The sequence below is a fragment of the Biomphalaria glabrata genome, chromosome 9, assembly GCF_947242115.1.
Source record: "Biomphalaria glabrata chromosome 9, xgBioGlab47.1, whole genome shotgun sequence".
NCBI classification, from domain to species: domain Eukaryota; kingdom Metazoa; phylum Mollusca; class Gastropoda; family Planorbidae; genus Biomphalaria; species Biomphalaria glabrata.
In genome coordinates this window covers 29,356,093-29,374,347 of record NC_074719.1, presented here as the reverse complement: position 1 = coordinate 29,374,347, position 18,255 = coordinate 29,356,093, and the positions used below count along the sequence as shown (strand labels likewise).

Sequence of the window (18,255 nt, the reverse complement as noted above, 5' to 3'; positions counted from 1 at the left end):
ATCTCACTCTGACAGCAAGTAGCAGCAGATGATCAGAGGCTACATCTTCATCTCACTCTGACAGCAAGTAGCAGCAGATGATCAGAGGCTACATCTTCATCTCACTCTGACAGCAAGTAGCAGCAGATGATCAGAGGCTACATCTTCATCTCACTCTGACAGCATGTAGCAGCAGATGATCAGAGGCTACATCTCCATCTCACTTTGACAGCAAGTAGCAGCAGATGATCAGAGGCTACATCTCCATCTCACTCTGACAGCATGTAGGCTTCTCCTCCATTTGAGAGAGATTGTAAAGTGGTCAATATGATTCTCTGTTTTATCATCTGTGAATGTCCAGTTTGTCTTGTGTATGGCTTTGGTTCCCCCAATAATGACGACATTAAATGTGCAGAAATCAGCAAAAAGGTCTCTATTTCCATTGCATGTGCCCACAGAAAGCTCTCTGCCAGCATTGTTTGTACCTACTTTTGCAATAATAAGCTTGATATTTCTGTGACATGAGTTGACAGGTTTTTTTGGTTCTAAGAAATGTCTACTAGCAGAGTCCTTGACATCTTGTGTGTTTAACAGAAGGCATCATTTTGGGTCAGCTTCTCGGCGAGTTGTACCATATCATTTAACCTTTGGGTGTTAACGAAATGGAGGAGGACTCTAAATGTAGAAATTTCATGGAAAATTGGATAGATCTTTACTTTTTTTTTGTGTGGGACATAGCCAACATGTTTAATTAGCAAACAAAAGTGTGGCTTATTCCCATGATCTTTACCTTCTACTCTCAATAACCTTGGTACCTTAGTGCTCTGCTATTCTAACATGTCATGTTTATTACAACACTAACAATCTGTGTTTCTTTGGTCAAGAAGTTAGAGTCAAACACACATCAAACAAAACAAATTACCTCTGTTGCCTCTAGCAAAATGTTGACTTCACCATCAGTGAAGCTACTGGCTAAGAGGACAAGTTCATTTCTACTACACCATTGGGAAGCAAATTGAGCACGAGAGCGCTGAAAAAAATGGAGTGTAAGAATTTATTGATGTAGTCCAGTGTTTCTCAAACTTTTACTAGTGACTATCCCTTTACCAAATAGTTTCCATTAGCCCCCCTAATGTAAGCCAAGTGTTTAATTACATTCTGAGCTTCAGAAATGTATTCTCCTAATAAGAAGAGTGCATGTCAAATAATGTTAAATTAAGAAGGGGTGGGATGGGCTGATACTGAAGTGTGAAGAGGTATTGAAACGTCCAAGGTGCGACGTGAGAGATAATTCTTATCCTCGGTGCCTTTCCTGTTTGCGTCCACCTCTTCCGGACCTTTATAAGGTAGACTAAGGCTGGACATTCATTCTCTCACTTCTCAATCTCGCCGACATCGAGTCTGGACTATTTCATTTATTTTTACTCTTAGAGGAATACCTGGTGGTAAGCCGAACTTAATCACAGTTCCACTTAATTACTTTGTGCATATTTCTCACTGGATATAATCATGTGTATTTTATTATTTCATTTATATTTAATTAGTGCATTGTGTATTTCGCACTGTCGTAAGTAGAAAACATAAACATGGCATATGTATATAATTATGTATTGCATTAATTTATTAATGCTACGTTGCTCAATTGATCGTTGATGCAACCATGTATATATTTGTACGTCTTATTTTATTTCCTTTATCTCGGCTGACCGCCTTGATAATTTTACTACAGCACTAATACCGCGCTTAGAAAAGAGATATGAATTATCTCCCCTGTAGTCATTCTACTTTGACGAGAGTTGCGCCCCTTAAACGGACACTCCCCATTCAAGCTCGCTCCTTTGTTTATGGCCGATGGCCATGTGTAAACAATAGCGTCATGGTCGCAGACCAGCATCCGCCCCCTCCCCTTTTCTCTTTCCATTTGTGTTGTTTATTTGAGATTATTATTTCCCCTTTTTTGTACATTTTTATATTGCTATTATCAACCATCTATTTTCCTAATCCCATTTGTCATCATCTCCCCATTGTACTCAAAAGCAGTTTTACCAATCTGACGAGTGCACCTCAGTAGAGGGCATCGATAAGATGCATGAGAGACATGTCCTAATCTGTCTTTGTTTATCCGCAGCCTCCCTCAGGTGTCTGCCTATTTGTTTGGATCACCTGCCTATTTGTTATTGAGTATCATCTCCCGCCTACTGGGATCTACTCAACTATTTATTGGATCACTTGCCTACTTATTCCACATCAAGCAACTACTTTATTTGGTGCTAGTCAGCACTGCGACCTACTACTTGGCGCTATCGGCTCTACTTGCCTGCCTATTCAACAGCCCACCTGTCAACTTATTAGGTACGACGTCCCTATAGACCCAGTGTCTGTGCGAGACGTCATAGCTTCGCCAAACCCTCTGAAACTCACTGGACATATCCAGCTAACCACGCTGCCCACGGCAGATCAGCTCTGCCCTCGGTACACGTGTGCCCACAGTAGCCGGCCACCCGCCCTACTGTGCCCACTACAGATATCAGAACTTTGGATTGAGACTCCACAAGTACTGAATCACTGGCGTCCCTCTACCCACTAAAGTACCACCTCCAGCTGCAGAACCTCAAGCCAGGACACAGCCAGCTGCGACCCGAGCAGGACAACCAGCTAAGTTCAGAAGACAAAGTGACATACTCTCTTATTAATGTGATGATTAAATATAGTATTGATTAGAGATAGATGCAAACCCTGCCCCTTTTTATTCTTCTATGTAAATAAATATTCTTCAATTTTAAACTTTGTATCTCTCTTTCATTGCTTGTCTCGTTGCGTGCCTGTGTGTGATAGCTTTCAAAAATAATCATCCCATAGACGTTAAAACACACGTCACATGCGAAAACCTGTCACACAAGTCATCTTCACAATAATGCATTCAATCTTATTGCAGGTATCCTTGCCAAAGCAAGATGAATAATCACTTCATTTATGAATTCAAACATTGCTAGAAAATGTTTTTACTTTATCAATGCTCATATATGGATTTATAACTACAATGCAAGTATGACAGATTTTTGTCCTAAAATTAAAAAAAAAAAGAATACCTTATCAGTAGCTAGGGGAGGGTGCCTCCTATAATACTGATTTTGTTCATTCATTACATACCACTTGTTACACTGAGCAACATGTATTCTTCCTAGTCTGATGTAATCTTCTCAGTATCATCAAAGTCAAGGATTCCAAGTCTCTCTTAGACTTTACCCTTCAGGTGATCATGGATCAGTTTATTCCCCTCTAGGTGATCATGGAACCAGTTTATTACCCTCTAGGTGATCATGGATCAGTTGATTACCCTCCAGGTGATCATGGAACCAGTTTAATAACCTCTATGTGATCATGGATCAGTTGATTACCCTCCAGGTGATCATGGATCAGTTGATTACCCTCCAGGTGATCATGGACCCAGTTTATTGTGCTCCACTTGATCATGGACCCAGTTTATTGTGCTCCACTTGATCATGGACCCAGTCTATTGGGCTCCACTTGATCATGGACCCAGTCTATTGGGCTCCACTTGATCATGGACCCAGTTTATTGCGCTCCACTTGATCATGGACCCAGTTTATTGTGCTCCACTTGATCATGGACCCAGTCTATTGTGCTCCACTTGATCATGGACACAGTTTATTGCGCTCCACTTGATCATGGACCCAGTCTATTGGGCTCCACTTGATCATGGACCCAGTTTATTGCGCTCCACTTGATCATGGACCCAGTCTATTGGGCTCCACTTGATCATGGACCCAGTTTATTGTGCTCCACTTGATCATGGACCCAGTTTATTGGGCTCCACTTGATCATGGACCCAGTTTATTGCGCTCCACTTGATCATGGACCCAGTTTATTGCGCTCCACTTGATCATGGACCCAGTCTATTGGGCTCCACTTGATCATGGACCCAGTCTATTGGGCTCCACTTGATCATGGACCCAGTTTATTGGGCTCCACTTGATCATGGACCCAGTTTATTGCGCTCCACTTGATCATGGACCCAGTCTATTGGGCTCCACTTGATCATGGACCCAGTTTATTGGGCTCCACTTGATCATGGACCCAGTCTATTGGGCTCCACTTGATCATGGACACAGTTTATTGCGCTCCACTTGATCATGGACCCAGTCTATTGGGCTCCACTTGATCATGGACCCAGTTTATTGCGCTCCACTTGATCATGGACCCAGTCTATTGGGCTCCACTTGATCATGGACCCAGTTTATTGTGCTCCACTTGATCATGGACCCAGTTTATTGCGCTCCACTTGATCATGGACCCAGTCTATTGGGCTCCACTTGATCATGGACCCAGTTTATTGCGCTCCACTTGATCATGGACCCAGTCTATTGGGCTCCACTTGATCATGGACCCAGTCTATTGTGCTCCACTTGATCATGGACCCAGTTTATTGGGCTCCACTTGATCATGGACCCAGTTTATTGCGCTCCACTTGATCATGGACCCAGTTTATTGCGCTCCACTTGATCATGGACCCAGTCTATTGGGCTCCACTTGATCATGGACCCAGTCTATTGGGCTCCACTTGATCATGGACCCAGTTTATTGGGCTCCACTTGATCATGGACCCAGTTTATTGCGCTCCACTTGATCATGGACCCAGTTTACTGCGCTCCACTTGATCATGGACCCAGTTTATTGTGCTCCACTTGATCATGGACCCAGTCTATTGGGCTCCACTTGATCATGGACCCAGTTTATTGGCCTCCACTTGATCATGGACCCAGTCTATTGGGCTCCACTTGATCATGGACCCAGTCTATTGGGCTCCACTTGATCATGGACCCAGTCTATTGGGCTCCACTTGATCATGGACCCAGTTTATTGGCCTCCACTTGATCATGGACCCAGTCTATTGGGCTCCACTTGATCATGGACCCAGTCTATTGGGCTCCACTTGATCATGGACCCAGTTTATTGGGCTCCACTTGATCATGGACCCAGTTTATTGGGCTCCACTTGATCATGGACCCAGTTTATTGTGCTCCACTTGATCATGGACCCAGTCTATTGGGCTCCACTTGATCATGGACCCAGTTTATTGTGCTCCACTTGATCATGGACCCAGTCTATTGTGCTCCACTTGATCATAGATCTGCTAATTATGGATGCAGATTATATTATACTTTGGGTGATCCTGTCCAGATTATTGCACTCCTTTGTTTTTCATTACTATGCTGTCTGAGTAAATAAAATGTTAGACCTTGCCAATCAATTGTCTTATCAGTTCAATAAGAAGTTTCAATGATTCTATTAAAATTTAAAACAAAACTTTTCTCTACTCCCATGAAAACCAAATTTCTTTATTTGATGCTCAAGATGTTGGGCCATAAGCTTTAATATCAAATGCACTTTAAGCCACATAATTTGCATGATCCATAAGCCACATAATTTGCACGATCCATATTTGTTGAATATCTTCTGATCATAGACAAATTTTCCCAATTACTTAAATATAATTTATTTAATCAATTAAGAAATGGTGTTTTTAACTTACATGAACCAATGGCTGACTTTCAAACAGTTGAAATAAGGCTTTGGATGATGCTAATGAAACAGCAACTTTCCTTTGTTTAGCTAAACAACTAGAGATTTCTTCACCTTGCAATTTAATGGTACACCTAAAACAATTTTCAATCTTCTTATGATCTTTATTCATATTTACAACTTTATTTGAAAATTCACTAATAATTCCTTTCAATAAAACATACTTGACTAAACAAGACTAATTGGTTATGCAGTAATAAAAATGTGAATGTGTTTATTGCAATATATGTATATATACTATGTAAAGAGAGAAAAATAATCTTCCAGGTCACACCCAAAGCTAATTGGAATGACTAGAATACTCTTCAATGTTCTTCATGCTCAATATAATGAATCAAATGTACATAATAAATGACTAAACTACAATGCACTTTACTAAAACTGTTGCCTATCGGGAGGCAAATGTAAAATGAAAATGTAACCAACATTTATTTGTTCATAAGGGCTAAAGGGTGCAATATCTTAACTATGTAATTAACTCACCTAAAACAACCATTTTCTGGTTCTGAAATCCACTCTAATAAACATCCACATTGTGTAGCACTCTGATTTAATATACAATGTGAATGTTTCTGTCTGTCTAGGCTCCATTCTTCATGTTCAATGAGCACAAGATCTGAACGTTTTCTTTTACCTTCTGGTAACTGCTTCAATCTATTTAATCTACAAAGATTGGACTCGTACATTTTACTGTAGCCTGGGAACACATTTGAGACCAAACATTCATTTTCAGACACTGATTTTAGTGTTAAAAATTGTAAAAAAAATAAAATAAATATTGAAGATTTAAAAAAACAACAACATAATACCAAACTTTAATTTTAACTTCTAAAATAATTTTTACTTTTTTTAAAAAAAATATTTTAAAAAGAAATGACATCAACAAAACTACCTTTGTATACAATATCAATAACATCAGGTTTTTTCAACTCTGACTCATCAAACTTGGGGAAATTGGTCAGTACTTCAAGTCCTGTACAGTTTTGAAGGATTTCAGCCCCTTTGTTGTAAGCATTCATTTGAGCAATTTTTCTGTTTGGTCCTGTCCCTTGTGCTATAAAACGATCCACTATGTAAAGGTCACAGGTCACAGCAACTGATTCCTCTGGTAAATGAATCTAAACAGAAACACATGTTGATATCTCTTTATAAGATTAAAAATTACAATGTATTTAGAACTACAGAAATTATATATGTAAATAAAATTCTACCATTTTATACACAGTAAGAAGTTTTATCTTCAGTTGAAGGCAATTCTTATCAATGGTCATAACAGCATTGACTTTTTTCTTGACTGGAGAATTAAGGTCATTGATCATCTTATCAAGCAAATCTCCATACTCTTGTTCAGTAGGCTGAGGATCAGTTTCAGAAAAAGTTAGTACAAAACTTGGATAACAAAGAATGCAAAAGTGACAAAATATAATGTTAGTACTTACAATTAAAGACTGTTTCAAAAGTGCATTCTTTTCTCTGTGTTTCTTAATGAGTTCTTGTATTTCCTTGGGAATATCATCAGTGGGAACTTGGCTTATAAAATGCTTGTACAAATAAATAAAATAAAAAAATGAAGTTACAGACAGTAATCACTTTTGGTAGGTTGTTTTTCAAGGAGTGTCTAGTATAATTGTAAAGTATTGATATTTTAATCTTTAAAAATTAAAGTGATCATTCTGCTTTAATTACAACATTTTATTCAAATGGAACTCCATGATTCTCATCATCAAACTCTATGTGAGGGGGTGAGAAGCTCAAATCATTGGCTTCTGTTGAATAAGAATTGAGCAAGTCTGGGACAGTAAAAAGAAAATGAGACATGGTTTCCCCTTCCTCCCTGCAGTGATTTGAGGTTTGACTTGTGAATAGTGCCTGCTGAACCTTTCAGGCTTCTAAATGGATGATGTCAATCTTCTCTATTAAGTCTGCAATGGGACCAAATAATAACTAGGTTTAGATGAAAAAAAAATAAAAAAAATTTTGTATTGCTTTGTGCCACATAAAAGTAGCATGTTGCTGAGCAAAATGTTTAGTCTGTTGGCTCAGTTTTCAACATAGAGCATGAGTTGGGCTTTGTTTTTGTAATGCTCAGAAAACAGTAACATAATGAAATGCAAAATTGTTTTAACTAAAAATTAAGAGCTTGATTATTCTTAATTTTGGTTCTCATTATGATGCATCTCACATGTATTAATACACAGAACATTGTTATTTGTGACTCTTGACTTTCAATAAGCACACCCAAGTTAACATAAAATTTAGAAAATATCAAAGAATGTACCAAATTTTCAGTCACTGACATAAAATATTACATTCAAGTTTTTTATTAAAAAAAATAGAGTAAATTATATATGTTACTGGTTAAGTGCAAAACACAGGCATTCTCCATTTCCTACTTTGTCTGGGAAATCTATAGAATGACTAGTTCTAAGTCAGGCAAAGTAGAAAATGCCTTAATTGGAAAGATATATTTATAAATTAATTATAAATAAGTGAAAAAAAACAACCCACAAATATTTCTTCTCTGTAGGGCCATGTTTTTATACCCGATGCTAAAAGCAATTTAAATTTTGAAATAAGCAAAATAGTAATATTCATTTGTAAATATAAAACTGTTTAATTTCTTCTCACTAGACTCAAATAAGTGATTAAAATATGCCAAAACATTTATCCAACAATATTGTCTACATGCAACAGCTAAGGGGGTTCAAAGTAATTTATAAAACTCTTAAAAGCTCTGCTTATTTAAAAAAAATATTTTTTAGTTTCTTCTTAAATACAAAAAATACAAATATAAATTCAATATAATAAAGTTTCAATCAACTGTAATAACTTCTATAATAGAAAGTTAATAAAAAAAAATCTGCCACTAAAGCAAAAGAAAAAATTGGTCTATTTCAGTCTACCACATGTCCTGTTGGTAAGAGTTTTTATTGCATTTCCCAACTTTTTCTTAAACTTTTCTAGTTGAAGAAAACACTTGTAGGAAGTCAAGAATTCATTTTGTACTTTGCTTGACATTTTTGGGCATGCTATAGAATGCCTAGGCCTTCGACAAAATGCTGGATTTCACACTTTGCCGGTAACATATACACCTATATGAGAACTACAGTGGTCATACATATTTGTTGTTAAAAGTGTCTAGCAAAAGGCAACTAACTATGACCTACTACTTATAGACATTAACAAGCACTACAATACATATTTTTACATGATGCTAGGCAATAATGCTTACAATCACAACTAAATCTCTCAAGCAATAAAGAAGACAAAAAATAAAATAACAATGTATTTATACTTTAGGACATATGAAAAGATGTTATCTAGGTCAAGTCAGACAATCAATGATGGGAAAAAGCCATAAAAAAAAAACAACTAGCCACTGTAACAATCAGCCATGAAGGCTTAACATGTACTGCAGCAATTTATTATGGATGCTAGATAGTATTTAATAAATAGTATGAATAGAATAGAATGCATAAAAAATCTGTCCTCCAAGTACAACATAGTCAAATCTATTTGGACAGACTGGAGAGGCAAGAAAAGAAAATTATGAAGAGAAATCCAATTAATCTCAAGTCAAAGAAAAAACTTACACCTTTCATTGTTAGGTATGAACAATTTTCAGATCACCAGCAGTGTGTATACATTTGATTATTTAAAATTGATATAGAATAGTCAATTCCTCATCTTAAAAAAAGGTGGATGTCAAATATTTATCTCCTTCAGTCTTTTTTTGATCTGCTGAGTGGTGATAAATATCTTTTTGGTTTAAGTCAACATCTACACCCAACGACACATACAAGTTTTAGTGAAATTTAAAATTTGTCCAAACATTTAAATAGTTGGCACATTTTACCTTACTTAGATATTTTAAATTCAACACAGGCACACAAATTTAAAATTAAAACTATTAATGGCACATTAAACATTTTATGATTTGGGGAGGGGAGGGTTGGGGCATAGTGCTGAAGGAAGGGAGAAAGGCAGAGTGGGAACATGTCATTAGTAGTTCAAATTATACAAAGAAAATTAAATTGTAGAAAATGATTTCTAGATTAGATGAGCAACAGACAAAGCAACACAAACTGTTAAGGCTGAATGTTAAGCATATTAGAAGGTTAATGCTAGAGGAGGCTGCCTAACCTAAGACCTTACACAAATAGACATGAACCAAACACTGCCAACATGTAATTAGGCAATCACAATAATTTCATAAAAATATTCTTTAGAATGACATCAGTATTAAGAGATATGTTGGAAACATACCAAATAGGGAACACAATAAAATGCAGATCAAATACACACACACCTTGTAGAGGGCAACAACAGGGAACAGATTGAAACCCTCTGAGAAAAGATTTGATGAGAATTTATTTGCATACATATTAAGATGCTTCGCGTTACAAAATATATTTTATTATGACATTCTGTGACCTGATCTAAGACATTGTATTGGTGCTGAAGGACTTAATGAACATATTTGACTAATGTATTCTAGTGACTTTTACATTTCCAAACACACTCACTTCTGGCCTGGAAATTCTTTACCACTTTTCTCTAGCCCCTCCCCTTTTTCACACTGCCCCCCTCTCCCCACCCTTCAAAACACTTGGGTCTCTCTTACATCTAATTTTATGACCCAAACATCTCCCAAACACATTTGTTTTGCCTGTGAATTTGATGACCAATATCAGTTAATCCATCCCCCCCCTCTACGCCTTAGAAAATATTCCTACATACAATTATATATAAGCATACTTCAACTTTTCAAATTTGTATCGAAATATTTGAAGGGCTCTCTGATGTTTTCAAACACCATTTTTTTAATCAAGTGTTAGAAATCATCATAGGATCAAGGTTATAAATTCCGTTTTAACTTTTATGTAGATCTCATATTAAAATTAAATTGTGCAAAAAACACTATTTAAAAAATAATTTTAAAAGTAATCATTAGGACTTGAATCCTTGACACCCTCAGATTTAAAGTCTGATGCTATACTGAGCTAACCGAGTGTTAATATCCAGAGAAAAATATTCACAAAACATAAAGTGTTTAAAAACAGAAGTTTTCAATATGTCAGATCTAAAAAAAAAACAACAATTTGGAGTAACTGCGAATAAAAAATCCTTTTTGATAAATTTAACCGCTGTGGTTTTGATGATGAAAATACCTTAGTTGTCATAGACCAAAGGTAAGTAGTAGCAGGTTACATTTTATTTTCTCATCCACAGCAAGTGGGAGAATTAGTTATGAATGAATGAGGGCTTTTGCATATATGTATGTTTTCTGACTACTATATTACATATTTTTTTGTGTGAACTTTTTCATATACTTAAAGAATATATATCAGTTCATAGAAAACTTGTATACAAATATTTCCTGCAACAATAGTGAACTTATTTACCTTTTTAACAATGGTTTCAATCTCACTTTCACAGAAAATTGTGATAGCTTTTTGACAAGCTCTGGATTTTGCTTCTTTTCTTGTCAGAGCAATGGCATCAACAAAAGGTTGATCTTCAATAAACAATATAGCTTTAGTATACATATGCACCCCTGAAACATCAAGAAGACAATATAGCTTTAGTATACATATGCACCCCTGAAACATCAAGAAGACAATATAGCTTTAGTTTAGTATACATATGAAAGCATGACACATCATAAAACACCAAGAAAAAAAAAAGATTTAGTATACATATGAATCCCTGAAACTTTAATAAGACATAGCCTTAGTATAAATGTGTACCTACATATGAACCCATGAAACATAGAGAAGACAATATAGCTTAAGTATAGAGGTAATTTCGATATTTTGAACTATCTTAGTAGCCCGGACATTTTGAACTATCTGGCCATATATCACTGCAGGATAGAACAAGGTTACAAAGACAGTTTGTGTGGAAACACAAACTCAAAATCAGCCCCCAAAGTGGTCAACCCAGGCAGATAAAAATGCAGGTATCAATATTTTCAGAAAGAGCATCAGAATTAAATTCTATCAAAGACAAATGAAAGAAGAATGGAGAAAGAAGGTTGACAGATCTTGTGTGGTGCCCCAGCTGTCCAGCAGACCAAAGGATAGGTGAAAGTGAATGAAGTTAAATGTGAACCTGGCCTAACTCTTATAATAATATCTAATTGATCTAATTGTTTTGTAAAGGGTCAATCTCTTAAATCCTCAAAAAAAAAAAAAAAAAAGAAAAAAAAAACGTTTCCGTTAAAAAAAATCCTTTAGTTAAGTGTTCTATGGCTGAAGTGTAGCACTGCAATTCACGCGATAATGTGAAAACCGACTTATTAATTGTTGTTTAAATTATGTCCACCCTATATGCATACTAAATAAATTTTTTTCTCTGTAAAAAAAGTAAACATTATTTTTGGGTAAATGTAGTAGTTAGTAGGACAGAACTTACATAACGTAGCAATATAAATATAAAAAAAAATAATTTTTTAACAAAAAATCTAAAACCATTTGCATAAATGTGTTAAAAATATGGTAAATAGTCATATCCCCTACTAAAGAGCCTCCTGTGTTTGTTACTATTAATAGTGAATTGTTGTAAAAGTAGTATATTTTTTATGAAAAAACTGCTTGCATAAGTGATTTAAAAAATTAGATTTGTCACTTTTAGAAAAGAAAAAAGTAGCCGTTGGATCAGAACTTTGAATGGACTAAAATATTATGATGCCGATTTTCACTATCTTTTCTAGTTTACGGGATCTAAATGGGACGGACGGACAGACATTTCACACAAAACTAATAGCGTCTTTTCACCTTTCAGGGGCCGCTAATAAAAAATGAAAATATAAAATGTATTTAGATTTAGTATACATGAGTAAACATCAAGAAAACAATATAATTTTACAATACCTTGGGACCCATGAAACAATCATCAAATAAAATCATCAATGTAATTTAGACATACAATGTGTACAATAATAATAATGGCAACATCTTCGATTCCAAAGACTAAGGATGAGTTCAGTGTTTCATAGGACTATGCAGACCCAGTTGTATCTAAATTTTCCTGCATCTTATGCAGACAAAGCGGTTGTCCGCAGACTGTCTATTGAAGTTTTCTTTTTGTTTTTTGCACCTGTCTTCAGCAAGGTCTTTTCTTTGGGTCTCAATGAGCCTTGGATAAAAAAAAAGTTAAAATTAAGAAAAAAAAAAATGATTAGCATTACCTCTCTCTGTCTGAATAGCTTCATAGTCAAAGTTAAGTCGCAGACCACATCTCGACTCTGTAAAGGCCTAAATAATAAAATATTAGGAATTTAGTTTAAAGTTTGAAAAAATGGAAGTTTTTTTTAAATTTTAAATTATTAATTAATTTTATTTTAAATATAATAAACTCTCCATCCCAACATTTTGGTCTTTAAAAGTGTTACTTCATAAAAATTTATTTCATATAATTATCATTTCATAATTATATATTATTAGCTATCTAAAAACTAAAATATCTACGAACAAAACGTTAAATTATCAAAACCACATTTTAATAAAATAAGAAACATTTTTTTTTATAGATAATGTAATGAAATGTAAACAATTTTGTTTACATTTTCAAGTCAAACAGGCAACTAAAGCTAACATTTGTTGCATATTGGATCTCAATAATAAAAGTTTTAAGGTGTTTAAATAAAAAATCAACTGAACTCTGACAATGAATTTTTTTCTTCACACAATTTACCAGATTGACTGTAGTGAAAGGCTGGTTTTCTGAAGAGCTTTTCTTGATGTATTCTTGAAGTTTGCTTAACTTATTTTGTAGTGTTTCCTGGGTCTAAAAATATTTGTTGAACACTTAATATATGGATTTAAATATATAAATATATATATATACAACACCATAAACATAAAAGGCGAAAATAAAAGAAAAAAAAAACAGTATCATAAATGTGTGATTTAGCTCCTAAAATACAAACCATTTCCTAAAATACAGTATTTGCACAAGCAAACTTAGTCTTCAGATGCTATGTTGAAAATAGACTAGAAAGAAGCCACCAGAGATGAGCTCTACACTTTCCCTGATTAGCAAAGAATTACTTCTCTGCTTTATTACTAAACAGGCACTTTAACAATTTTATTGACATTTTTTAGTGCTCATTTTATTATAAAACAATTTAAATAGAAAATAAAAAACAAGAAAAACATTTTAAAAATACTTTAAAAAAAAAAAAATAAAGCTTAAAGGAAGTGTAATTGTATCAATTAGTTTGGATCAGTCATGTAATTAAATTTGTAATGGATCTAGACTAGTGATGCCCAAAATACAGCCCGCGGGCCAGATCCGGCCCGAGGCGTGGTACCATGACATTTAAAATTTGTAGATTTATAAAATGGGAGAGTCGAAGAAACTAAAAGTGACTCTGATTAGAATCTACCAGGAAAAGTGAATGGATCTTCACTTTTTTTGTGGAACCAACATATTTGTTTTGTAAACTGTGGCTATTTTAAAGCACAACATATAAACGGATTATAAAACATTCTTAGTTTGACAGCGAAATAAAGACTATTAAACTACGCTTGAAGGAATAGGAATTTTACCAACAAGAGACAAGAATATGAGTCATTGGTAAAGCTATCTACAGTGTTGCTCACATTTTAAGTAGAGAAAAATCAGTTTCTGACACTAAAACAAAAGATGAACTTCCAATATCCCATTAATTAATGTAAGTACTAGATCCACAAGTTTCTATTAATAATCTTGTTTTAGGTCAATTTCATTATTTTGTACATTTTCGGCCATGTGGCCTGTGACACGAGTGTCGGAAATTCAAATGGCCTGCAGGTCCAATTAGGCTAGGCATCACTGATCTAGACTAACAATAATAAATCTATGCAATTAGAAATATTTTTACCGATTGCTTTTGTTTAGCACAATTTCGTGCATTTAGCTTTCTCAATACACTATGACTTATTTATACTTAATCACTTATTTATACCAGTTGGGAAAATTTGGGGGGGGGGGGGGGGGGGGTGTCAAGAAAGAAAGGGATATCTGAGTGAATTTTACTGTAATCAGTTTTTAAAAGCCCTTATAAAAAAAGGGTGTGGTGGGGAGTGGGAACAATCTGAATGTGAACTCATGGTTTATGCCTCCTCAAGTTGCATACTAACCACTCTGCCAGTGATGTGAATATGAAAATAGAAGTTTGTAGAAGTTATCTATTGTTTGTTTCAAAATTACTTTACAGCTATTCAGCTTATACCACCACTTCAGTCAAGTAAAATTTCTTTCCCTTGTTCAAGATACCAAACAAAATAATTTATTACCAATAATTTGGTTAATTTTTATTTTAGATTCTTGTGTTGTCAGGTAAAAGAAATAATTGTGCAAAGTTTCAGCTTGATCCAAGATTAGGTGTTGGAGAAATAACGTGTACAACCTTTTGACCAGACAGACTGAGTTAATATAAGCTTTGTAAAAACAACAAAGGTTTAATGTTAAATTGTTTAAGTTAATACAATACCAAAACTGTTATTTAATATAGAGCTATACCTCATAGTTTCCACCAAAAGGATCCAGACCTTGACCTTTATCAACACCAGGATCCATTTGAGCCAAAAGTTCATTAACAGTCTTAGTTTTTAACAAATCTACAGCACTTTCATAAACACTATGTTTTAGAGATTTCTTGTTAGCACTGCTGGTTCTAGTGATGAACAGATCATTAATATAGAGGACTCCAGAGAAATATGTTTTGTTCTGCTGTATGACATCTGTGACTACATAGAAAGTCTGGGAAGAAAGAGTCACTTCAATGGTAAAGAGGATCAAATTGATACAAGCTGAAGTCACTCACTTTTTACTTATTTGAGCACATCAGCTATTTACTACAATAACTAGAAAGAGATCAGCTATTTACTAAAATAACTAGAAGGACATCCGCTATTAACTACAATAACTAGAAAGAGATCAGCTATTTACTACAATAACTAAAAGGACATCCACTATTTACTACAATTACTAGAAGGACATCAGCTATTTACTACAATAACTAGAAAGAGATCAGCTATTTACTAAAATAACTAGAAGGACATCCGCTATTAACTACAATAACTAGAAAGAGATCAGCTATTTACTACAATAACTAAAAGGACATCCACTATTTACTACAATTACTAGAAGGACATCAGCTATTTACTACAATTACTAGAAGGACATCAGCTATTTACTACAATTACTAGAAGGACATCAGCTATTTACTAAAATAACTAGAAGGACATCATCTATTTACTACAATAACTAGAAGGACATCAGCTATTAACTACAATAACTAGAAGGATATCAAAACCCATTAGAAATTGTATTTACCTAGAGGCAGATTGACATATTTTGAGGCCCTGGTGCAAGATTTTTGTGGAGGCCTCTACACTCTTTCAAAAGCTTTAATAAGAATGCACGTCTGAATAGAAATACTTATATCTACAAGTATGCTATATTTTAGAAGAAGTAGAGTTCTTTTAAATTTAATCTCATTTTCTTTTTTTTTTTAAATATATTTAATTTGCATATTTTACTTTTTAAAAAAGTGCATATGTTTACTTTGTGGAGGGCAAGGCCCTTGGTAGACACACTGCTGTAAATCCAGTTATTACATAGATTGCATATATTATATTACATATTCTGGGCATGCTACAACTACAACTGGACACTTCTTAATTACATTGTTGCCTCTTGACATAAGATTTAAAGTGTTAGCACTAAAAATGAGAAAAAAATACTTAAAATTTTCTGACCCATTGAAATTCCTATATATTTTTCTCTAATGTGGAGGCCCCTTTTTGGTGGAGGCTCCGCCAGCCCTCCCATAAATCCGGCCTTATATTCACTACTTGTCATTAAACATTGACAAAGGACTTCAGTTGATAGCTATCATCTTTTCAAAAAATGTGTTCCTTAACACTGTATCTTGATTGAACTTATAGTGTTTTTTTAAATTCTAAATACTAAACATCTTTAAATTTGTCAGCTATAAGATTTTTTTAAAATGGTATAAGCCTATTAATTCCTTAGTGACAATGTGACAACATAATAATTAATGTTTGCTTTATGTGTATGAAATAAATACAGGTAAATGGCAAATGTTTAATGATTTTTTTTTTAGCAGCCCCAGAAAGGGGAAAAGCTGCTATTAGTTTTGTGGGATCTGTCTGTCTGTCAATCCTGTTTAGATCACATAATCTAGAAAGAGAGATTAAACATCTGATATCATGGTATTTAGATCTTGCAAAGTTCTGCACAACAGCTACTTTTTTGTTTTCTGAAAGCAAACCCTTAAATTTTTAAATTAAATATTTAGTATTAAGGACATTCGTCTTACAATTTGTGCATTACACCAAACTAAACATTATAACTATCAGAACCAAAATTATATTCACATCAAGACTCACTCATAATTTACATCTGAAAAGTTTATATCAGATTATTTCTATTTAATGATTTGATTGCAGGGGAACAAAAACATTTTTGTGTCTGTTTGTCTTTGGTATCGGTGTCTTGAATCTCTTTTGTGATGGTAAAATCACAAAATCCTGACCCAAAGGGTGATTTTTTATTTCTAGAATCTTTTTAGCTTTTTTATGGATGTTTGTCTCAAACAGCTGCCCAAATGGGGTTTGTTTTTTGCCAACGACTTTACCAGCAGCATTTAGGATTCTATGAAGTTTATTTTTATTTTTAAATGTTCAGATTGCCATACAAGGCAGTGATATTAAAACTTAAAATATTGCAGATGTGAGTGTGATAAAACACAGCCAAGGCCTTTTCACTAACATTAAACGAGGACAGTAATCATAATCTTTGCTGCTCTTATTACTTCAATAAAAAAAAAAGTCCATGGCTTGAATATTCCTTATATATGGGCAGATCTGGTCGAAGCCACCTTTGAGTTTGTGTGATAACACTAACGCTCTTTGTAATCTTGTTTGTTTTTTTTTGGATTCAATAATTAAGATTAGTTTCCCCCCTTTTTTTTTCAGTTCTTATCAAATCATATTTTTAATATTGATTAACAACACTGAGCAGTTTTACTGAAATCAAATAAAGTTAAAACCACAAATGAAATTTAAAGGAATATATCCCAGAGATTTTATATATGTATCTTTGACAAACAAGGTAATAAATTGTGGATTGCAAATATAGACCTTTCCTGATTTGTGGAAACTTTCAAGGACCAATTTTAATAGGTTAATTTTTGAAATAAAAAGAAATCTTACCTTAAGAGGTAAATGGCATGACATTAAACAATTTTCATAAGTTTGAATGGAGTTCTCTTTCTCTGGAAATTTCTTTAATTTTGTAATGAACTTATGGAGGTGCTTAGCAAAAGTTACTTTACTTGAATCTTCACTCAGAACAGTTGCTGTTGTCTAAGAGTAAAATAAAATTGTATCAAATCTGGGAGGATTTCAATAATATTTACAAGACTTTTTGTGGATTAATTTAAAACTAATGTGCATACAAAATGAAGAAAAATGTTTTCAAATAAATTCTAACATAAAATACGTACATTTGGAACAAGTGAATCTTCAAGGTATATTTAAATTTAGATTAACAAAAACTTAAGCATTGACAAAAAACTAGAAAATTGTGTAATCGAGGTTGCTCTAGAATTGTTACTTTGTTGTAAGCTGAAATCCTTTGCTTATCCAGAATGGC

The 18,255-nt window shown here is 34.1% G+C and overlaps 1 protein-coding gene across 1 annotated transcript in view; it reads right to left on the bottom strand.

Annotated features, from left to right (window-relative positions):
• The window catches only part of LOC106059171 (uncharacterized), a 40,400-nt gene that overhangs the window by 6,058 nt on the left and 16,087 nt on the right, over positions 1-18,255 (bottom strand). Inside the window, exons 6-16 of the mRNA XM_013216730.2 lie at positions 17,814-17,966; positions 15,094-15,333; positions 13,282-13,374; positions 12,776-12,842; positions 10,989-11,140; positions 7,023-7,124; positions 6,795-6,938; positions 6,476-6,701; positions 6,067-6,280; positions 5,534-5,657; positions 902-1,009 (exon numbers count right to left, since the gene is read on the bottom strand). Coding sequence (XP_013072184.2) covers positions 902-1,009; positions 5,534-5,657; positions 6,067-6,280; positions 6,476-6,701; positions 6,795-6,938; positions 7,023-7,124; positions 10,989-11,140; positions 12,776-12,842; positions 13,282-13,374; positions 15,094-15,333; positions 17,814-17,966 — 1,623 coding nt within the window. The remainder of the gene's footprint in view (positions 1-901; positions 1,010-5,533; positions 5,658-6,066; positions 6,281-6,475; positions 6,702-6,794; positions 6,939-7,022; positions 7,125-10,988; positions 11,141-12,775; positions 12,843-13,281; positions 13,375-15,093; positions 15,334-17,813; positions 17,967-18,255) is intronic.